This window comes from Emys orbicularis, chromosome 3 (genome assembly GCF_028017835.1).
Source record: "Emys orbicularis isolate rEmyOrb1 chromosome 3, rEmyOrb1.hap1, whole genome shotgun sequence".
NCBI classification, from domain to species: domain Eukaryota; kingdom Metazoa; phylum Chordata; order Testudines; family Emydidae; genus Emys; species Emys orbicularis.
The window spans coordinates 41229956-41251939 of NC_088685.1; the positions used below are offsets into that span (position 1 = coordinate 41229956).

A 21984-nucleotide genomic window follows, 5' to 3' on the forward strand; every position below is an offset into this window, starting at 1 on the left:
GTATGTATTAACAAAAAAGTACTTCCATAATCCTATTTAAAATATACTTGTAAATTTTATTTAGTGTATTCTAACAAACTGCTCAATAATTTTGTGGAAAACCTATCGTTCGCTTGGCCAGTGTTGTCTTCATAGTATTATGCCACTTTAATTGGATACAGATTGTGCGGTCTCAGTCAGGTCTTGTCTTTCTCTCAACCAAGCCTACAAAAAGCAATGGGAAAGAGGAAGGCTAATAGAAGTTCAGTCTAGCTTAGATGGAGACTGTTTGTAAGTGGAAAGAAGAATTGATTGCTTCTTTCTGTGTATGATTGAGAAAGATGAAATCAGCTAGGTTCAGAAAGGCCCTAGAATTTGAACATCTGGGAACTAATACAGGAAGTTCTTAGTGGAGGGCCCTGAGTTCTACGATTAGATTACCTTGTTGGTCTATCAGACCCCAAGTTTGTTAGCCTTGAGCCAATTTAAGACTCCTCTTTTTCACTCAGTCTTTTGCTTGAGAGAAATGACTGTGGGCAACATTCTAACTTTTATTCTGGTGTGGTCATTTGTTTGGGTTGACCAATTGTTTGACTGTTTTAAAGTCGCCAAAAAAATTCTGTCAAACCCATTTTTTGACAGAAAATTGGGTATTGATTAAATGATCTTTGTGAAAAGTGTCTGCTTACCACAGATTTTTGGTCAGAAAACCAAATAACCATAAAGTGAAGAAAAAAAATTGGGGCCAAACTAAAAAACTTTGATTCAGTTATGCTTTGCTGCCTCATGGAAGTTGCAGTTCTGTTGCGTCAGGTCCCCATTCTCCTCTTTGGGCCAGGTTCCACAGCTGGATGTCATTTCTCATAATGCACCACAGCCTTGAGACTCCCATGATGCACCACCCCCCAAAGAGGGGAGAGAGTGGTGCATCATGAGAGTTGGAGTCCAGCCAGGGAACCCAACCTATAGAAGAGAATGAGAGTATAAGGCACCTGAACTACAGCTCCCATGAGACACCACTGCAACATTTCCACATAAAAAATTTTTTGGTTTTCACTCAAATATTTCACGAAAGTCAATTTTTTCCAGGGAAAAAAACATTTTCTGACCTTTTTTTTTTTTTTTAAACATCTCTACGCAGAGGTTGTATGATACACATTTCAGTATGAAATTAATACATAATACAATGTTCCTGGAGCTGTACTGGCATGAAGTGATGATGCTGATACAAAAAGATTTATTATAGCAAGTCATTGTATACAGTAAGTTGTATTTTTAAAATCAGTTGTATTTTATTTTGCAGTATAAGAATGAAAAGAATTTACCAAAGGGAAAGGATAATAGAGTTTTTTGGGGGATCTTTAAAAGCCTGTTACAGAGCACTTTTTATAATGGAAACAACTATTTTAAGTGTCCTTTTAAACAACATCACATTTTTTATTCCAAATATTAAATGAGACTCTCTTCATACCAGAGGTTAATATGGGGAATATTTTGCCATTTCCTTGTTTGATTTTGCTATTTCCTTGTTTGTTTACTGGATTTAGCAATTAATATTAATCATAAATATGTTCTGTAGCATGTTAGATTTTCCCCATGGCTAGGTTGTTAAATCAGAATGCAATTCATATTTTGATAACAGATGAGGGTTATGTTTTTTTATGGTTATAAATGTCATACTGTAATGTAACTTAAAGACTAACTTTATATTTTGCCAGCTCCTACCTGTTCATTCTGAAGTCTTCTTACTTCCATCCTGAGCCTCCTAATAACTCCAAGGAATGAACAAACACAAGTCTTGGGGTTGCAGCAGTGGTTGCATACCAAGATCTCATGCAAAACTGAGTTTCTGCATGTAATGTATTCTTTCCTTTACTCGAGGAACTAGATAGGGTGCCATTCCATCCCTTTACCAGAAGTACTCTTAATATGTATAGGAACACATAGCATTCAATCTCCTACTTATTATTTTACATTGCTTAGAGATGTATTAGGTACCTCGCTGCCCTAGATAGCTTGGATTATTTATGCATATGCTGTGATAAAGGAACAATAGCAGAATGCTCAGGGTTTGGATAGAGGAGAAAAGACTAGGGTCCCAGGAAAAAGCATATGTGGTTATTTAGGAAAGGCATGTGTACACATGGCTGACTGAATAACTTCTTGTGTAGGTTTAATAAATATGAATATCAAAGAAATACTTTGCAATAAGAAAAATATCTTGGTACACTGACTTTTTGTGAGCATCTATATTGGAGACCAAAGTGAGACCTCCCTTTGAAGTCCGGCATTACAACTTTTCACTTCTGACATTTAAGAGTAGTGCACTTAGTTGCAGTAAAAACTTAGAACTCTTGCTTTGCCCTTGGTTCTGCCATATGCTTAGAATAATTCCATACGTGATATCTGACTACACCCTCTAGTTGGTCATACCCTGGTTTTGGCCAGTTATAGGTTATGGCACAGAATCTGGCAGGGCAGTTTTCTTTAAAAATAAATAAATCTGATACCCTTCTTCTGAACATAATAGCAGAAGTCAGTTTTAAAGATGGATTTCAATGAGGAGGCTTAGTAGACCAGCTCAGGAAGAGCTGTTCCATTTGAGATGACAGCATTAGAAAAATATGAAAATGATTGTGGGAGAAACAAACAGGGCATCAAGACAGAATGTGGAGAGGTAAATAATGGTGTCCTCCAGGGGTCTGTACTAGGAGTCTGTATTAGGACCAATGCTATTCAACATATTGATAAATGATCTGGAAAAGTGGCAAATTTTGCAAAGTTACTCAAACTAGTTAAGTCCAAAACAGACTGTCAAGAGTTACAAAGGGACCTTACAAAACTGGGTGACTGGGCAGCAAAATGGCAGATGAAATTTAATGTTGATAAATACAAAGTAATGCGCATTGAAAAACGTAATCCCAACTGTACATACAAAATGATGGGTTCTAAATTACCTGTTCCCACTCAAGAAAGAGATCTTGGAGTCACTGTGGATTGTTCTCTGAAAACATCCACTCAATGTGCAGTGGCAGTAAAAACTAACAAAATGTTAGGAACCACTAAGAAAGGGATAGATAATCAGACAAAAAGTATCATAATGCCTCTATATAAATTCATGGTACGCCCACATCTTGAATACTGCATGCAGATGTCGTCGCCTCATCTCAAAAAAGATATATTGGAATTGGAAAAGGTGCAGAGAAGGGCAACAAAAATGTTTAGGGGTATGGAACAGCTTCTGTATGAGCAGAGATTAAAAGGACTTGGACTTTTCAGCTTGGAAAAGAAATGACGAAGGGGGGGATATAATAAATGCATATAAAATCTTGACTGGTGTAGAGAAAGTGAATAAGGAAATGTTATTTACTCCTTCACATAACACAAGAACTAGGGGTCACCAAATGAAATTAGTAGGTAGGAGGTTTAAAACAAACAAAAGGAAGTACTTCATCACACAACATTGTCGAAAAAGAACTAGATAAGTTAATGGAGGATAGGTCCATCAATAGGTGTTAGCCTGGATGGGCAGGGATGCAACACCAAGCTCTGAGTGTCTCTAGCCTCTGTTTGCCAGAAGCTGGGAGTGGTTAGCAAGGGTTTTTGTTTTTTTCTGTGTGTTTCTAAAATGTATTACAGTGTTTCCAAGGGTTTTAACACAAGTCTCATAATATTTTCTGCGGGGTGGGGGTGGGGGGAATCATAAAGTTCCTGCTCCTGGAATCATGTATACATGAGAATTTTGTCCTTCATTTTAAAGACAAAATAGCCCTCATGGTTGCAAAGAAAAGCTCGAAATCATGAACTCTGAGGGCTTAAAAACCAGAAGGCAAATAAAAAGACCCCCAAATCATAACTTGTAAAGTCTCATGATATTTTAAGCTAAATTCATTTGTGGGAAAGCTAGACTTAAATTTTATGATTTTTTAATTCTTTGGATTGGCACTGCTGTTATCTGCCCATTTAGTGCCATGACATAGGCTATATTTGCTTTAGTGGAGAGATTCTTTGGAATTACTCTTTTTAGTCTGTAACACAAAGGCATCTACAATATACAAATTAAAGAAGTTTAAAATCAGAAATAGGTGAACTAGAATGCCTTGCAATGTAGTAGGACCTTTATGTAATAGACATTATTGATCCTTGGTGAAATGACAAAAACAAACAAAAAAACAATGGAATACAATAATACCTGGTTACAAACTATACTGGAAAGCTAGACTAGGCTGTAGAGGTAGGATAGTAGCACTGTTTCTAAAGGATTCCATTTAATTTAGCCAGATGAAAATTCTGAATGGAGAGAACCACCCAGTAGAATGGATACAAATCCCAAAATGAAAGATTGTGTATATTAATAGGGCTATACTACCAGTCTCGGGATCAAGAATGAAACAGAGTGTGCAGAATGTTGAGTAAGATCAATGAGGCAGCCAAAATCTAACAAAAGTATGGTAATGGAGGATTTTCAATGATCCCCATATAAAATGACACAACAGGACAAAGTTGAGAGAAAATGTCTGAACGCTTTAGGTAATTGTTTCTTGAAACAACTACTTCTCGAACATGCAAGAAGAGCAATTTTTGACTTAATCGTAAGTAATACACAGGAGCTAATGCAAGAAGTGACATTAGCTGAGCCACTGAGCTATAATGACCATGACAAAATTAGGTTCAGCATCCAAAGTGTGACGTTTCATTCCATATGATTTTTGAAAACATGCTAATGGGTGTGAATACTGTATAATGTAAATGGAATATGCTTCATGCAAAAGATCTGTTGTAAGGAATCATTACAAAGCTTATAATCTACTGAGTGTGGGCATCCAATTTGTATCAAAGTATCATTCTTTTATCTGAAACTAGAAATATGAAATGTAACTCTGAGGTCCTATTGTAATTATGCAAAGTGTGGGCCATTAATGGTGGTTTGGAATCTTGATGGCTCCCATCAACTAGGACAATTGGTTGTAAATAGCTCTGTTTACTTGCAAGCCTTCCTGTGAGTCAGGCCAGGAAGAATGAAGGCTTGGGGTCTCCCAGGACATGTGACCATGTCACCTGGTACTGCAATCCATCTTAAATCAGGTTCTTTTCCATTTAGAAGGAGGGGTGGGAACCCAGAGAGACAAAAGATTCCCGACTTGTGCCAAAGCTATATAGGGAGTGGAACAGAACAAAGGGGCTGCAATCATGAGAAATCCCCTAGCTATCACCTGAGCTGGAACAAGGACTGTACCAGGGGAAAGGATTGGTCCCAGACTAGAAAGGAGTCTAGTCTGTGAAAGAAGCTTATTGGAACATCTTTGAGAGTGAGATTTTATCTGAAATCAGTTTCTTAATGTATTCGGCTTAGACTTGCGTGTTTTTGTTTTATTTTGCTTGGTAACTTACTTTGTTCTGTCTGTTGTTACTTGGAACCACTGAAATCCTACTTTTTATAAAATCACTTTTTGCTTATTAATTGACCCAGAGTAAGTAATTAATTCCTGGGGGAGCAAACAACTGTGTACGTCTCTCTATCAGTGTTATAGAGGGCGGACAATTTATGAGTTTACCCTGTATAAGCTTTATACAGAGTAAAGCAGATTTATTTGGGGTTTGGACCCCATTGGGAGTTGGGTATCTGGGTGCTGGAGACAGGAGCACTTCTTAAGCTGTTTTCAGTTAAGCCTGCAGCTTGTAGGGGACATGGTTCAGGCTTGGATCTGTGTTTGCAGCAGGCAAGCATGCCTGGCTGAACAAGACAGGGTACTGAAGTCCCAAGTTGCCAGGGAAAACAGGCTCAGAGGTAGTCCCAGCACATCAGGTGTCGGTCCCAAGGGGGTTTCTCTGACCCAACCTATCACAGGAAGATTGAAATGAAATGAGAATGTTAGTCAAAAAGGCCCTAAACCTAAAAGTAAAGGAAGTAAAGTTCCTAGAGGTGGCATGGATGGTACTAAAAACACAATAAGAGTCTCAGCTTATCTTCACTACAACAGTTAGATCAAGTTTGTTCACCTGAGTTCCTCCTTTCCCTGCTGTTTCACCAATAAAAAGAGCAGTGTAGACATGAGAGGCACTGCATGGACATGTAGAGAACATGTAGGGTATATATCCTGGGTATTTACATGTGTAGGGCACTCTGCTCTACCTCCATAAGTCATGCCTCACCATCAACACTGATATTTATACCCACGCTAGCTGGGTGTTCAGTGTCTGTACTTTACATGCCATCACACTTGCAGAGTTGCCTTCTGAAACAACACACTTTAGCTACACAAAATGACTAGATTAGCAGAGGGAATGGACTAACACCTGATGAGTTGTTGTGACTTCAACTGCTGCATTGCCATTGTGTTACTAGCTTGAGCAGCATGCGAGCTTCAACCCTCACCTCCTGACAGAGCAGCTAGCTCAAGTTTAAACCACCACCTAACTTGAGCTAGAGATATTTTTGTGTGGATGAGAGTCATGTTAGGGGGGGAAACTTGAGCTATACCTTGAGCTAACTCTAAAGTGAGGACAAGCACTCAGAAGACATGCATGCTGTTGAACTAAAAGACAGTGTAAGGCAAGGAGTTTAAACTAATGTGACTTCATTGCAAGGTTTGAGAATCTCTTCAAACAGAAATCCTTCAAAATCTGGAAATCTGACCCTAGTAAGGTTAATATACAGGAGCATAAATTATAGCAGGCAGTAAATACATGGGGAAATTGGAAGGCCAAAATGGATTTCAAAGAGCAAATAGCTAAAGTTTGTACAAACAAATGAGACTGCAACCCTGTCCCATGCTGACCAATGTTATTTTGTCTCCTTGTACTCCTCTGTCCATCTGTTTGTATCCACCTGTTGTCTCTTGTCTTATGCATAGATTGTAAATCTCTTGGGGCAGGGATCTTTTTGTTCTGCTTATACAGGGCCTGGTACAGTGGGGTCCTGGTCCATGACTGGGGCTGCTAAGTGCTACAATAATACAAATAATAAATAATGTAATGTTGATAAATACAATGTAATAAATATTGAAGGAGAAAATCTAAACTACTCATACACATTAACAGAGTTCTGAATTAACTGTATCAATCCAGGAAAGGAACATGGGCATCATTGTTGACAGCTCAGTGAAGACCTCTGCTTAATGTGCAGCTGTGGTCTGAAAAGCAAACAAGATGCTTGGTCGTATGGGGAATGGGATGATGAATAATACAGAGAATATTCTAATGCCACGTCACCTGAAATACTGTTTACTGTACTGATCACCCCATCTCAAAAAGGATACTACAGAACTAGAGGGGTTCAGAAAAGAGCAACAAGAATGATCAAGGGCATAAAAAGAGCTCTCATAGGAAGAGAGACTTAAAACACTAGTTTGCTTACCTTAGAAAGGAGGTGAATAAGAGGGAACATAGTAGAAGTATATAAAATAATGAATGGTAGAGAGAAGATAGAGCAGGATTTTTTGCTTAACTTGTCTGATTACACAAAAACAAAGGGATATTCAATAAAATTAAAAGGTGAGAAATTCAAAACTGGTAAGTTTTTTTCATACATTGACATGTAATTAAACTGTGGAAATCATGGCTTTACAAAGTTGTTCAAGTCAAAAACTTAATCCAATTCAAAAAGAATTGGATATTTTTAATGGATATCAAGAATATCCAGAGTTGCCTTATTAATGTTAGCAAATTTTTGGGAAGAGATTTTAAACCTCATGCCTCAGGGCTTAAGTGATTTTTAAATATTAGAGACTCAGTTGAGACCTAATTTGGGGGGCAGATTATTCCAGATTTGCCTGTTGCAGGGTTTTTACACCTTCCGCTGAAGCATCTGGTACTGGCCACTGCTGGAGACAGGATACTGGATTAGATGGACCTTGGACCAGAGACAGTATGGCATTCCTATGTATCTATGTACTCCCTTGCAAAACAAAATTCCTGCTTACTGCTCTGCTTCCCAGCATAGCAAAAGAAAATTGATACCAATGTTGTATGCCAACAGTCTAAAGATCAGTGTTCTAGAAAACTGCAGTTCAAACAATGTATATATGGAAAATAGCTATTTTATCTTTAAAATAGAAGTAGTATAAGGCATTGAGTTGTCTGACAATATTTTAAAAACACATCAATTTAAATTTATATTGCATTGGCTTACTTTTTTTTAAAAATCTTCAATGGAAATAATAGGATTGATCAGAGGGAAAAGGAACAGATAGACATGAAGTAAAGGCTATTTACAACCTATAGGTAAAAAATACTTAAATTACAGGTGAACACGTGGCTGCAGCTTAAATCTGCAAATCTATATTTTTAAAAGGAAAATGGCCATCTTTCTGTACAATTTTATCACATTTCCAAAATGGCTCTTTATTTCATTGTCTAAGTGACTGGATAATTTAATTACTGTTTTATTTCCCTATGCATGGTACTTCTGACCCATAGTGCACTTTTACTTTTTACTCCGTCTCAAAATCCAGATGTGGAAAATAAGCAAGGAATGCATTTGTTCAGTTGTAGCAAAAAAAGAAGCAAAGTAATCGGACAATAAGTAATGCAGATTGTCAGAAATAATTTGATCATCGTGCCAGCGAATTGTAAAATTTAGAATGAGCAATTGTCAATTGCTGTTCATGTTACAATAGCATGTTGATAAGAGCCATGCAAACTTTTTTCTTTTTTGCAGAAATTTAGAAGGTGATGTTGCCGTACGAAGCTCGGCTGCTGTCTATACATACTGCAAATCGCGAGGGTTGTTTGCAGGGGTATCTTTAGAAGGAACATGTTTAATTGAAAGGAAAGAAACTAATCGCAAGTAAGTCTGTTTCAAAATCATAGAATCATAGAGTTAGAAGGGATCGCAAGGGTCATCTAGTCTAATTGCCTGCCAAGATGGGGGATTTGTTGTGTCTAAATTGTCCAAGACAGATGGCTATGCAGCCTCCTTGTGAAAACCTCCAGTGAAGAAGCTTCCACAACCTCCCGAGGCAGTCTGTTCCATTGTCCTACTGTTCTTACAGTTAGGAAGTTTTTCCTGAGATTTAATCTATATTGTTCATGTGTGTTTCTTCCATATTTTGTACTGTATCATCCAATGGGTTACACTGGAATTTTAGTGGGATGGATCTTTAGGAAAATTTTCAAAATAAATCTTATAGTGAACTTTGTAGAATTGATATGCTCTGATGTACTACTTTTGGTTGTGTTGTGTTCACAACCAGTGCCCTAATTTATAAACAAATCAGGGTAAGGTAATTAATTGTTCAGATACTTAAAATGTCTACTGTATTTACAGGGTTAATAGAAAGGTGAATATTTGATATATATTGGTATAGTGCAGTGGCAGGCAACCTGTTGCCTGTGGGCCACATGCGGCCCATCAGAGTAATCTGATTGCGCTGGCCCGCCACTTCCCGCAGCTCCCATTGACTAGGAACGGTGCACCACGGCCACTGGGAGCTGCGTGGGACCGTGCCTGCCAATGGTCAACATCAGCAAAATGTCTCGCTGCCTGCAATCAGATTACCCTGATGGGCCGCAGGTTGCCCACCCCTGGTATAGTGGAACAAATTCTTTCCTTGGAATGATTTCAGTAGAAATTGCAGGTGATTATCCAAAGCAAAATTTGGCCCATGGTATCTCCAAAAGCATTAATGGTGGAATTTGAGTATTGGAATTATATTGCCTCCATATGAACATTTATTCCACTGCACCATGCCAAAAGTTTATTTGCGATGTGAGTTATTTATGTCTTTTTTTTCCCATTAAAACAAGTTTTTGAACTTCTGAGGTATTAGATTTGGCAGGGAATGGCAGATATCTGGTTCAATGTCCTTTTAAAAAATAAATTAGGGATTGTGGTTTAGAGCCCAACTAAAGATGTTCAAGAGCTGCTTCTTACTTTTTTGTTTTGTTTTGTTTTGTTTTACCCGTAGCTATCAAAACTGTCAAAATTGATGGGAGATTTAGGTCCAGTTTTCTAAATCTTAAAATTCTTTTCCATTCTAGTGCCATTGTTGTAAACATACACATACCAGATTTCTTTAACTTTATTCATAGTAGCAGCCGTGTTAGTTTGTATCCGTAAAAAGAACAGGAGTACTTGTGGCACCTTAGAGACTTTTGTTAGTATCTAAGGTGCCACAAGTACTCCTGTTCTTTTTAACTGTATTGTCAGGTGCTTTATAAAATGATAGCAATATTGTAAAATCAAAATTATACATAGATAATATGATAAAACTAAAATCTTTCCAAAAGACTTTATTTTTCATCCCTCCTCCCAAGAAAATTATACATTTACTTTAACACATGGTTCCAAAGATACACTAAAATGCAAAGAAATGAGGTTTTCCATGCTGTATTCTGACAGGTTTGAAATCTTGTTTGAGTCAGAACACTTGGTTGAAAATTACATTAAAATAAAACCAGTCTGAGTTGGAGACAATTAAAATTTGTAATTGAATATGTCTCCTTTTTCTAAAAATCTCCCATCCTAGTATTGCTCTTTATAAGAGTAAAGGTTTTTAAAAATCCCAAATGTATTGTACCAATTTTAAGCTGAGCAGTAGCAAAGGCATTAATTAACCTGCAAGCAGGTTCTCCCCTTGTACAGCCGAGGCAAAGCCAGAAAGCAAGATGCACACACAGCAGACCATGCTAGTGGGTGGGTCCTAAAGGTTCGTGTACCCTGTGAACTAGGCCACTCAAGGAGTCTAAGTCTGTGAATTAGGCCACTCAGTGAGTAGCTAATTGTATGTGCTTAGAAACTAGGGCTACCATATGTCCGGATTTCCCCGGACATGTCCGGCTTTTCGGTCTATAAATAGCTGTCCGGGGGGGATTTTTAAAAATCTAAAAATGTCCGGGATTTCCCCCCGGTCGGCTATTTATAGACAGAAAAGCGGCGGCCAAGCGCCGCTGGGCACCCAAAGCCCCTTCCCGGCTCCCCCCATCCCCTGCAGCCTTACCACGCTGTCCGGCCCCGCAGCTGTCTTCCCCCTCCTCTCTTCCCCTGAACGCTCCGCCCACCTGCTCCTCCCCCTCCCCTGCTTCCCGCGGGTCTGGGGTTCTGGGGGGGCTGTCAGGGGGGCAGGGGTGTGGAGAGGGGTTGGGACAGTCAGGGACAGGGAGCAGGGGGAGTTAGATGGGTCTGGGGTTCTGGGGGGGCTGTCAGGGGGGCAGGGGTGTGGAGAGGGGTTGGGACAGTCAGGGACAGGGAGCGGGGGGGTTAGATAGGTCGGGGGTTCTGGGGGTCTGTCAGGGGGCAGGGGTGTGGAGAGGGGTTGGGACAGTCAGGGACAGGGAGCTGGGGGGGTTAGATGGGTCTGGGGTTCTGGGGGGGCTGTCAGGGGGGCAGGGGTGTGGAGAGGGGTCGAGGCAGGCAGGTAGCAGAGGGGGTTGGATGGGTCAGGAGTTCTGGGGGTCCTGTCAGGGGGCAGGGAGCAGTTGGATAGGGCATGGGAGTCCCTGGGGGTCTGTCTGGGGGCGGGGGTGTGAATATGGGGTGGGGGTGTGGATAAGGGTCGGGGCAGTCAGGGGACAGGTAGGGTCGTAGGGGGTTCTCAGGAGGGGACAGTCAAGAAGCAGGGCAGCTTAGATAGGGGGTGGGGTCCTAGGGGGCAGTTAGTGGCAGGGGTCCCAGGAGGGGGTAGTCAGGGGACAAGGAGCGGGGGGGGGGTTGTGGGTTCTGAGGGGGGCAATCAGGGGGTGGAAAGTGGGAGGGAGTGGATGGGCGGGGCAGGGGCGGGGCTAGAGCGGGGCTCCTCCCCCCCCCAGTGTCCTCTTTTTTGCTTGTGGAAATATGGTAACCCTATTAGAAACAAATAACACATCCACTGAAATGTTTATGGCATATTTGTGAAAACGGATACTGTTGAACATTACCAAGAGTCCAGTTTCCCTTCTTGCTCTAATACAAAAGGACTCTTTAAATAAATAAATAAAATCTGTAATCACAATATAGCAAGAGTTTTAGCAAGTTGGTACCACCTGTTTTCTATGGTCACCCAGAGTTATTGTGGTTGATATTAAAAAGGCCACATTAAAAGCCCTTTAAGCTATAACTGTTTTCTGTGAAACCACTGTTCTCTTTTCTTGTTTAATACTGACTTTCAATGCAGCAGGTGATCCTGCAGCTGACATCTGATAGTGTGCACACAAAAAATCCTGATTTTCCATTTTTTGCACACCACCATGCTTTTCTATAGAAAATGAGCTGCAGCAAAATATTGGTGAAAATTAAGCGGAAGTAATAATAAAGGGAAACAAGTTCCCCTGTTCCCTGTACTTTATTGTTCTCAGTTTATATTGAGCATAGAACAACTTCTGCCATTCCTTCGTGAGTAATCAGTTTAAGAAATCAAGTAAATGTTATTTATACAACATGTCGAAATGGCACAGTACATAGGGAGTCTTTTAAACTGTAGGTTAAACTAGAAGTATAGCTGAGATGATGATGATTAAAGCAACTGATATAATTTTTTGTGCTAGATTTTATGGTCAAGATATTCGAGCTAGTGCCATTTTATTTGGTGATGTACCTCGTCTTACTCAATCAGAAGATCTGCATGAAATTCTGGATTCCTTTACTGAACAATATGAAAATGAGGAGCAGAAAAACAATGCAAGAAAAGCAGCAAGGGAACAAAGGAAGGTTTGCACACATTTTTTTCCATATTGGCTCTCTCTGTTGCTAAATCCTTTCATCTACAATTGAATCCAATCCTAATATTGCTGTGTGGATGGCACTCACATTGAAGTCATTGGATATGTTGAGTGCTGACTGATGGAAGGATAGGGTGTCTTTTTTGGGTATACTGTATTCACTCAAGTGCACTGTTCAGTATTGCCATGGGAACCTCCTCCATAGAAGAACATTACTATTACCTTAAGTTTTGCATACTCCAATCTAATTATATAATTCTTCATTACATTGTTTCCAAGAAGGCAACCAGCTTAGAGAGGCATATCTGTATTTGACGCACTAGAATCAGAAAAGTTTATTCAAAATATTCTTTTTAGCTGCAGCTTGATCTTCAAGAAAAATGTTCATTCTTAAGAATATTTGGAACAAATCAGGGTTTTTAGCTGTTTATCTGCTCCTTCTGTTTCCCATCAAAAATTACAACTCTTGGATTGGGCCATCATATTTAATCACTGAAAAGATGCTGAGGATTATGGGACAAGACATTATCAATGTCTAGGCAACGTTATCTCTCTAGACGTAACAGCTGATGCTACTGAGAGAGACTACAATATATATAATTTATTTTCCACCTTTGTGTTAAAACATCAAGCAATAACATTTTTCATTTACACATATAACTTTGTGGTGAATTATTATGCGGCTATATCGAAATTCGTCTTTAGTTTTACAGTTTGAAATGTAATGACATCAAGAGGCAATATCTGATGGGTTCTTCTTAATTTCTTCTGGATTATCCTCAGGCCTTCAGTTATATTAACCTGTACTTGCTAGTGAGGTGAGATTTTGCTGTTTTTTAAATTATTTATTTTAGGCTAATGATCCACCTGTTAAACCATCGTCAAGGCCACAGTCACGTAAGCCACCTGTGTGTGCTGCACCAGCAGGTATGAAAATGTTTTGATAACATGAAATTGTCGCTATATGTGAAAGAAGAGTATTAGAAATACTATGAGTATGATGTTTTTATGCTATTCAATCCCCTTTTCTTGTGTGAGCTGGTAACTTCTCTATAACAGCTTGATTTGTCAAAAAGTGGAAGTATTTTGGGATAGATTCATGAAAGATAATGGGTGACATTTTTATGGTTTTTATCTAGTCTCTAAATGCAACTAAATGTTTACTAAACAAACACTACAAAATGGCTGGTTGTTTTATTACTACATATTGTAGATGACAGCTGAATATAGAAATTAGTGACAGTTTTACAGTCACGTATGTAATAGCTCAGAAGGGACATTAAAATTAATTGGGTACATAATGGTCCACTTTGTATGATGGATTTTTTTCCTATTTAAGGGGACTGTTTTCTTGTAAAAACTGCTGACTTTTAGGAGGAAGTTAATCTCTTCTGGTCTGGGCCCAATGGGCTGCCTCTTTTCATCATCCTCTTCAAATAGGTAGATGAATCTTTCACTAGGATAGTGTCTTAATTCCTTACTCTATTTTAGTCTTCCTTCTGCCACACAGCAAGTAGGGTATGTGACGCTCCTGCTGATACTATTTTTTTTTCCTGCAGCTCCTTTCCTATTCTGTTGGGAAAGAGATGAATCAAGATTTCCATCCCTCAGTCCTAATTCAGTAAATAGCTATTTCTGCTCTCCACCACTCCTTCTTGGCTAACTACAATAATTTGTGGATACTGAACATATATTACAAGAACAGAAAACAAAGTAAATTGACCTATATTGATATGTTATATAAATTAATTATTTACATTTTCCTGCAGATGTAAAAAATCCACACAAACTTTATCCTGAACTTCCCAATTACCATGCCACTGAGGGTAAGTACTACACTTCGAATTTATTTTATAAAGGCCACATGCAATGGGTGTGAGACGGCATGGGGATATTTTGGAAAACATACTTTTTAAAAAAATTCTGTGCTTGCATCACCTTGTCGTCTTTATTATCCAGACACATCCCATGAGTTAAACAAATCAAGATTCCCTTCTGTTTTTTTATGTTTTAGAAATGTTTTATAAACATCTACCTTTATCTTGTTCCCTGGCTTTTTACTCAGACAGCAGGTGAATCTCACCTTCCTTTCTGTCTCCTTGTGGCCTAACTTCTTACATTTCAAAAATCCTTTTTCCCCATTCAATATACATGTCCAGTCCTATAAATAGTCAGACTATATTTGATGATACCACCTTAATGAGGCAAAAGAGATCACTATGACATAACAACCTGTGTCCAAGTCTACCCTCTCTCCTCTGTGCACAAAGTAGTGTAAATCCTGTTTTATATAAACAAACACCCACAATGGTCAAATCTGATTACCATCATAAGGTTAGTTTGCCATTGCATTTACATCCTTTCATAGGATTATGCAGTGGTTTGAGATTATAAATCTGCTTTTTGGTGTAACACAGAGATCACTTGTGCTGTGGTCTGGACTGTCAAGTTTTTTGAGGTCAAAACAAGGGCCTGGCTCATTTTCATGCCTAACTCATTTATGATTCTGTTGCACCCAGCACCACTTGTAGTTTATGGAGTTTGTACTGTGAGAGCATGGCATCACAGATCATTAGAACTAATTTTGAAGCCCAAACAGTTTAACCTTTGTTCTGCACCTGGCAGAACCCTATCGACAAAGTGGTAAATTCACTTAGAGAATGTTTAAGCCCACGTGGCTTTTGTTTCCCCAAGTATGTCTCACCCTTCCGATGGAAAAAGCAAGTTTGTGTTGATCCCCTGAAACCACTTATAAGGTCCACAAACTATTTTGCAAGGCAGCGAAATATAATATTTTCCTCAAATAAATTGGATAGACTTTTTGATCTATAAAATACATTACCTGCTTGTCAACCACTAAGTTTTATACAGACAGTAAGTGTTGGTCAGTGCTAGGATCAGACCCAAAACCTTGGCACTGCATAAACATACACATTGTCTCACACACACAATGCTTAACAAAAATTAAAATCTTTCACCAAAATGTTTCAATGTGTTTTCAGTTTAAAAAATGACAAGTAAAAATATCCACAATGATCCAGTTACATTAGTTGTGGTGTTCGCAACATCCACTAAGTATGATTGAATTTAGCCTCAAGGTCCTGATCAATATCCCAATTATATGTATCTCACGTGCACAAATCATTAATAAATGAACACGATGCATTTTTAAACACACAAAAAGAGAAAAAAAGTTAAAACTTATAATACTTAAAAATATTTAATCTTCATTTTAACCACCTTCCTTATTCCTTCACCTGGACCCTCTCTGTTTGTAGTTTTCTTAAAAGGAAAAGCTATTCCTTGTAATTTCTGGTAGTAATACATATACTTGTTGGGGAAAAGTGTTCAATTTAGGAGATAGGTGTCAGGTTTCATTGGCAATCTCCAGTCCTACTTCTGAAGACCAAATGAGACAAATGCACACAGGGAAAGAGACAGAGATGGAAAAAAGATAGGAAAATTCAACTTTTTCTGTAATATCTGGTTTCTGGAAACCCACAGAAACATCACGCATTCTCTAACCTTTTTAGAAACATTGGGACTTGACAAACATTTTTCACAGTCAGGCTGCTAAAATAGAACTTTCAGTTCTGCCTCTTCTGAAGGGGAGAGGGAGTTGGGGATAGGTGATATTTTGTCTTAGGGTATGTCTACACTGGCAAGTTTCTGTGCCACAAATTATACCACTTTTATTAAAACGCTGGAATTAAACCACTGTTGCGTGTCCACACTGTGCTCCTTGTGACGCTGGAGCACATCCACATTAGCAGCCCTTGCAACGGCAAAGGCAGCAGTGCACTGTGGTAGCTATCCCACTGTGCAACTGGCCGCAGGGTGCTTTGGGAAGGGTTTGCAATGCCTCATGGGGCAGGCACAGCGTCACACGATGCAGGTTTCCCAATCCCATTGTTCCATGGGCATCCTACTACATTGCCAGCTGCTTTTCAACTGAAGTGTGGTAGGGGAGAGTGTGTGGCAGGGAGTGTGTGTGTGTCTCTCTCCTGCCCTCGATACAGTGTGTTTTGGGGGACAGAGAGTGTGTCAGCATGCTGTCTTGTAAGTTCAATCAGCGGCAGGAAGCAACCAGTGCTGGGGGAGGGGGAAACCTCGACATCAGCCCCCGCCTCCTCCCTGGGCTCTCTGCACAGCAGTCTCTCTCTCTCTCTCTCTCTCTCACTCACTCACTCACTCACTCACTCACACACACACACACACACACACACACACACACACACACACACACACCCCTGCCTCTATATTCAACAGCGTGAACATTCTACATTAACAGTTTGCTTTGTGTTCCATAGCAGATTAGCACAGCACACAATGGTGCTTTGAAAGGGGAGGGGCGCATGTCTCCAGGGCAGCCGAATTCAAAACAATGAGCAGAGCGGTCACTTCAGTCATTATGGGACAGCTTTGAAGCCCAATTACAGTGCAGAAAGCAATCAAGTGTCTACACTGGAAATAGAGCGCTGGAGCCTCTGTGCAAATAGCCTTACAACTCTCGTGGAGGTAGTTTTTTTTCCCCAGCGCTGCAACTGAGGAGTTTCTGCGCACAAATTGGCTTGGCAGCGTGTACACGTCTGCAGTTTGAGTGCAAAAAGCTGCTTTACTGCACAGAAACTGCCAGTGTAGACAAGCCCCTACTCTGCAGGCCAGTTTTCCTTGGATAGCAGTCCTGCCATCAAGGGGATATCTTCACCCTTATAGGTATTATGCAGCTCTGAAAACTGTAGATATTTTCTGTCATTTAGCTCTAAAATGCTGATATCTTATTCTCGTAGTAAAGAGATAAGTGGCACAAGAAAATTGGTTGCTGCTAAGACTAAGGCCCAGATCCTACAATGTGGTCTTTTAGCACAGACCCCTGTACTTATGTGTAGTACCAAGATTGATTTAAGCAGGACCCCACCTGGGAGCAGGGGCCTGTGCTACCCAGTCACCATTGCAGGGTTAAGGCCTGTTGTTGTATTATTCAGGTCCTTAAGTAATATTATATGGTTTCAACATTTAACATAAATCTCTTTTGTTGCCAGTGAAGAAAACTACAATAATTTGTAGACAACACATAGAAGCAGAAATAAAATGAATCCTCTAGAAGCCATGTTTTAGATTTTATGATGTGATAGTAAACGTTATTGCAGGAATACTGTACCTTAGCATATAGCAACAGTATGTTCATTGTCATCGGTAGGAAGGGATTAATTGCAAAAAAAAAAAAAGACAAAGGTAACAGAAGAGTTGAAACATTTTATACTTCTATTATGTTACATGAAAGAAGAATTTGATTTGTGTTTGAGACATTTTTAATTATCTACTATGGAGACCTTCTGAGTTATCTTGATGAGTAAAGTAATATAACCTGTTTCAAGTCCAAGACAGAATATTAAATTAAAAACCTGTGTCTCTAAACTGATATTGTGATACTTGATTCATATGCAAGCAGAGCAGACTGCGTTTTTATACAGCTCAGTTCTGTTAAGAGTAATTCTTAGATTAATACACTAAAGTGTAAATGGTGTTTCCAAAGGAAGATTTTAAAGGTTATCAGAAATGGGAAATATTACAGATTTTAATGCCTGTTTCTTTAAACTGTTGTAAATCACAAGGAATTATTACAACTCTGAACATAAAACATCACAGTAGTACCATTATTAACTAAATAGGCTGGTATTATCAAAGGAATCTCATGAATTTGGCCATACAACTCCCTTAGAGTCCTTTGAAATTCTCTGTCCTAGCAAATACTATTGTGGTTGGCAGAAACCAGTTCTCCCTCTACTGGAAAAAGTCACTGATTTTAATCTGACTTTTCAAAAAGAAGCTTTGAATTGCTATCTTTTAGTTTTTAACAAATATGTTCTTCTTGAAAAATGTTACATATTACCTTTTTTGTTTGTTTGTCTTCCTACTTGTTTGCCATCTTGCAAAAGAACCTATACCTCCTCTCATAAAGTAGCATGTCTTATTCTACCAGGTAGCTAGGAAACAAAAATGATGGTCAATTACAGCTCATATGATGAGACCATTAACTTCCTCCTTAGTCTGTTTGCGTTTTGGAAGCATTTGGCATAATATGGGAAGTTTGGTGTTTCTGATTCACATCCTCAAATGTTAACACCCTATTCCACCCCATGAGGGTAGAGTACTTTGGAGATAATTGAGATAAGACCAAAAAAGAGATCTTGTAGTTGCACGTAGGCCAACTGACCAAACATCCATATGTGCCTCCTTGCCCTACTAGAAGCAGAGATTTGTAGAGAGAAGATTTTTCAGTTTCTTTGTGTTCCAGCTTGACACCCCAGCTGTCTTCCTGAGCTTATGAGAGACCTACCAGTGCTTCCAATCTTCCTTCACACACTAGCTTTTTTATTACAACTGCACAAACAACATCTGAAGGGTTTCTTCAGCTCCCTTAGGGCTTCTCTTTACAGCTAAAAAAAGCTGTTTTTAATGCGTATGAGCGATCCTGAGCTAAACACACAGTGAAGACAAGGCCACTTTAATTTTACCACTGGCACTGAACCTCAGGAGGTGTGTATAGGGCTGATGTTGGCGAAAAGCCAAGAGATAGGACAGGAGAAAGATAGTGGGGCACAGAAAGAAACACACAAGGGAAAGGATAACAGAGCAGGATCTCACATGTATCACGCTGGGGTTCTCATGCTGGTGATGGTCAGGTGTCCCAACTAGTGCACTGAGGTCTGAAATTTGAGAGGACTGACTCACAAGGAGGGAACTGACCACGGGGGAATGGGATCTGAAGCCGGAGTTGTTTTCAGACTTCTGTGCTCCAACTCAGACTACTTGGAGAGGACTGGCTCTTGCCTTGACAGACTGAAGTGATTATTTTCCAAATTACGAAACCATCAGGCAACAGCTGGGATAGGAAAGAAAAGGGAATAATTTCAGAGCCTTCCTCCACCAAGCTGTGTTAGTCTAGGGAGCTCAAAGATCAACTGGAACAAGGCCGAGGCATAGTGGCCTCATTTTGGCTCTGTCTGTTGTGATCCTCAAAGTTAAGGATTATGACTGTAGGACTGGGTAATGTAAATGACACATCTCATGTTTAGTGACTTGAAAATGTAAAACAAAAATGAAAGGTGGTTTCCTGATTGATTACTGCTGTGACTGCCCAGGGAGAATCTTGCTTCTGGCAAAGTCTGAAAATGTAGTTTTCAAATGACATGATAGAAAGTGTTGTGACCAAGAATAGTATCACTTTCAGCTGTCCTTTGTGCATAAATGATTTATGTACTTGACCTTTGGTTTTCTGTTTCTAATTTCTGAAAATGAATACAGCTAATGATTCATTTTGCCTTCTCTCAGTCTTAATTTGTCATTTCTCACATAGGATACTTATGAACATGAAGGTCCTATATAACGATACCATAGGGCAAAGCTACTACACCTCTACCCCTATATAACGCGACCCGATATAACACGAATTTGGATATAACGCAGTAAAGCAGCGCTCGGGGGGGGGGGGGGGCTGCGCACTCTGGTGGATCAAAGCAAGTTCGATATAACGCGGTTTCACCTATAACGCGGTAAGATTTTTTGGCTCCCGAGGACAGCGTTATATCGAGGTAGAGGTGTATTTTAAAATTCTATGCTTTCGCATTTGTCAAAAGTCTCTTAACTTTTTTTATGAATTAGAAGAAATTGAAAAAAGAGACATTGTGCACCTCCCCCAAAAGCCAAAACAAAGGCAAACTTGTGTTAGTGAAAGATAATCTACGAAATCCAAACACCTGTTTTGGCTATAAGCCTTTCACAAAGAAATAGTAGTGAATCATTGGCTTTCTCACTGACAATAGGTACTCAACATTTTAAGTTTCTTTTCGTATTTTTTAGTTTATTTGATCCTTTAGGAGAAATGCTTGCTCACCTTCTTGATTTAAATTAATAAAGTATCTGTTCATCTGCACTGGATTGGATTTTTAAGCTATTCTGTCGTACAAAGAATATTTCAGGTAGACTTGTACAGTTTGCGCAAAATAGAAGGAGGGAATCAAGATCTTACTTGAAACAGAAAGCTAGTTACAACTTTAAATACACATTGAATACCATCTCACCAATTGCTTTACATTTTCAAAGCACTATGGAGATATTAATGGCTCTTAAAGACATCCTCTGAGGTAGATAAGAATCCTTATTTCCTATTCCACATTTGAAGAAGCTGAGACAGAAATTTAAGTGACCTATCTCAGAGGCACTGTGATATACTGATTTAGTCATGGAGTTGGGAATAGGTAGGCCTTGGTTGTAATCCTAGTTCTGCCACAGATTTGCTTGTGATCGTGTGAAAGTTTCTTAATAGATTCATACATATTAAGGCTAGAAGGGACCATTAGATTAGTCCCAGATCAGATTGTATAATCTGACTTCTTGTTTAGCACAGAGCATAGAATTTCACCCAGTTATTCATGTATTGAGCTGAATAACTGGTGTTTCAACTAAAGCTTATCTTCTAGAAAGGCTGTCAAATTATCTGGAGTGGCTAATGAGAATGAATGCCAACCTCAGGGCAGACTGTCAAAAAGCAGGGCAGAAACTGCAAACTGGTTGTATGTTCTATAATTATGTTTCATCAACCCAGTAAAAAGTGTGAGCTCCTAAAGCACTATAACAGTCTTACCACAGAGTTTCAGACAGTCCCCTTGGGCATTCCAATCTATCTTGCCACCTTGGGAAGCTGAATTTATGTGATAGATGGTCACTTTACACAAAAATCTCATAAATATTCAGACCCAATGAACCAGTCATTTACCCCAGGTCATTTGTACTTAGATCTCAATGCCGTTCTGTAATAAACTTAGTAGGGATTTATTAACTAAGAAAAGAAATAAGAGAGTTATTTACAAGGTTAAAACAGGAAACACAAATGAATTAAAGTCTTAGATTTAGAAAGGTATTTTCAACTTCTATAATAAGCAGCTCTATGTGTCCTTTAGGGCTGACCCATGCCATGCAGCATGGAGATCTCTTGCTTTATATTTAGGAATCTTTGCCCCTCAGAGTCCAGACAGCATAAAAGATCCAGTTTCTCCTTGTCAGGGATCTTTATACCTCGTTACGCCAGAATCCAAGATCATGGATGAGCTGTCCGCACATAACCTCTTCATGAGGGATGTGGGGAGCAATTGACAAAGTCTTTGTTTCACAATGGCCCATTTGGATTTAATAGCCTTTCCTGGTGGGCAGGAAATAACACCTCTTGAGGTAAACTTATATTTCACACTTAGTAAAGCTTCTCCCCTGTCTGTAGGGAATTTACAGTCTTAACAAACATTTTTATAGTTACATAGAATCATAGAAGATTAGGGTTGGAAGAGACCTCAGGAGGTCATCTAGTCCAAC

The 21984-nt window shown here is 39.3% G+C and overlaps 1 protein-coding gene across 1 annotated transcript in view; it reads left to right on the plus strand.

Annotated features, from left to right (window-relative positions):
- SH3YL1 (SH3 and SYLF domain containing 1) overlaps nt 1–21984 on the plus strand; it is an 83901-nt gene that overhangs the window by 38174 nt on the left and 23743 nt on the right. Inside the window, exons 6-9 of the mRNA XM_065401390.1 lie at nt 8639–8767; nt 12442–12604; nt 13470–13542; nt 14385–14441. Coding sequence (XP_065257462.1) covers nt 8639–8767; nt 12442–12604; nt 13470–13542; nt 14385–14441 — 422 coding nt within the window. The remainder of the gene's footprint in view (nt 1–8638; nt 8768–12441; nt 12605–13469; nt 13543–14384; nt 14442–21984) is intronic.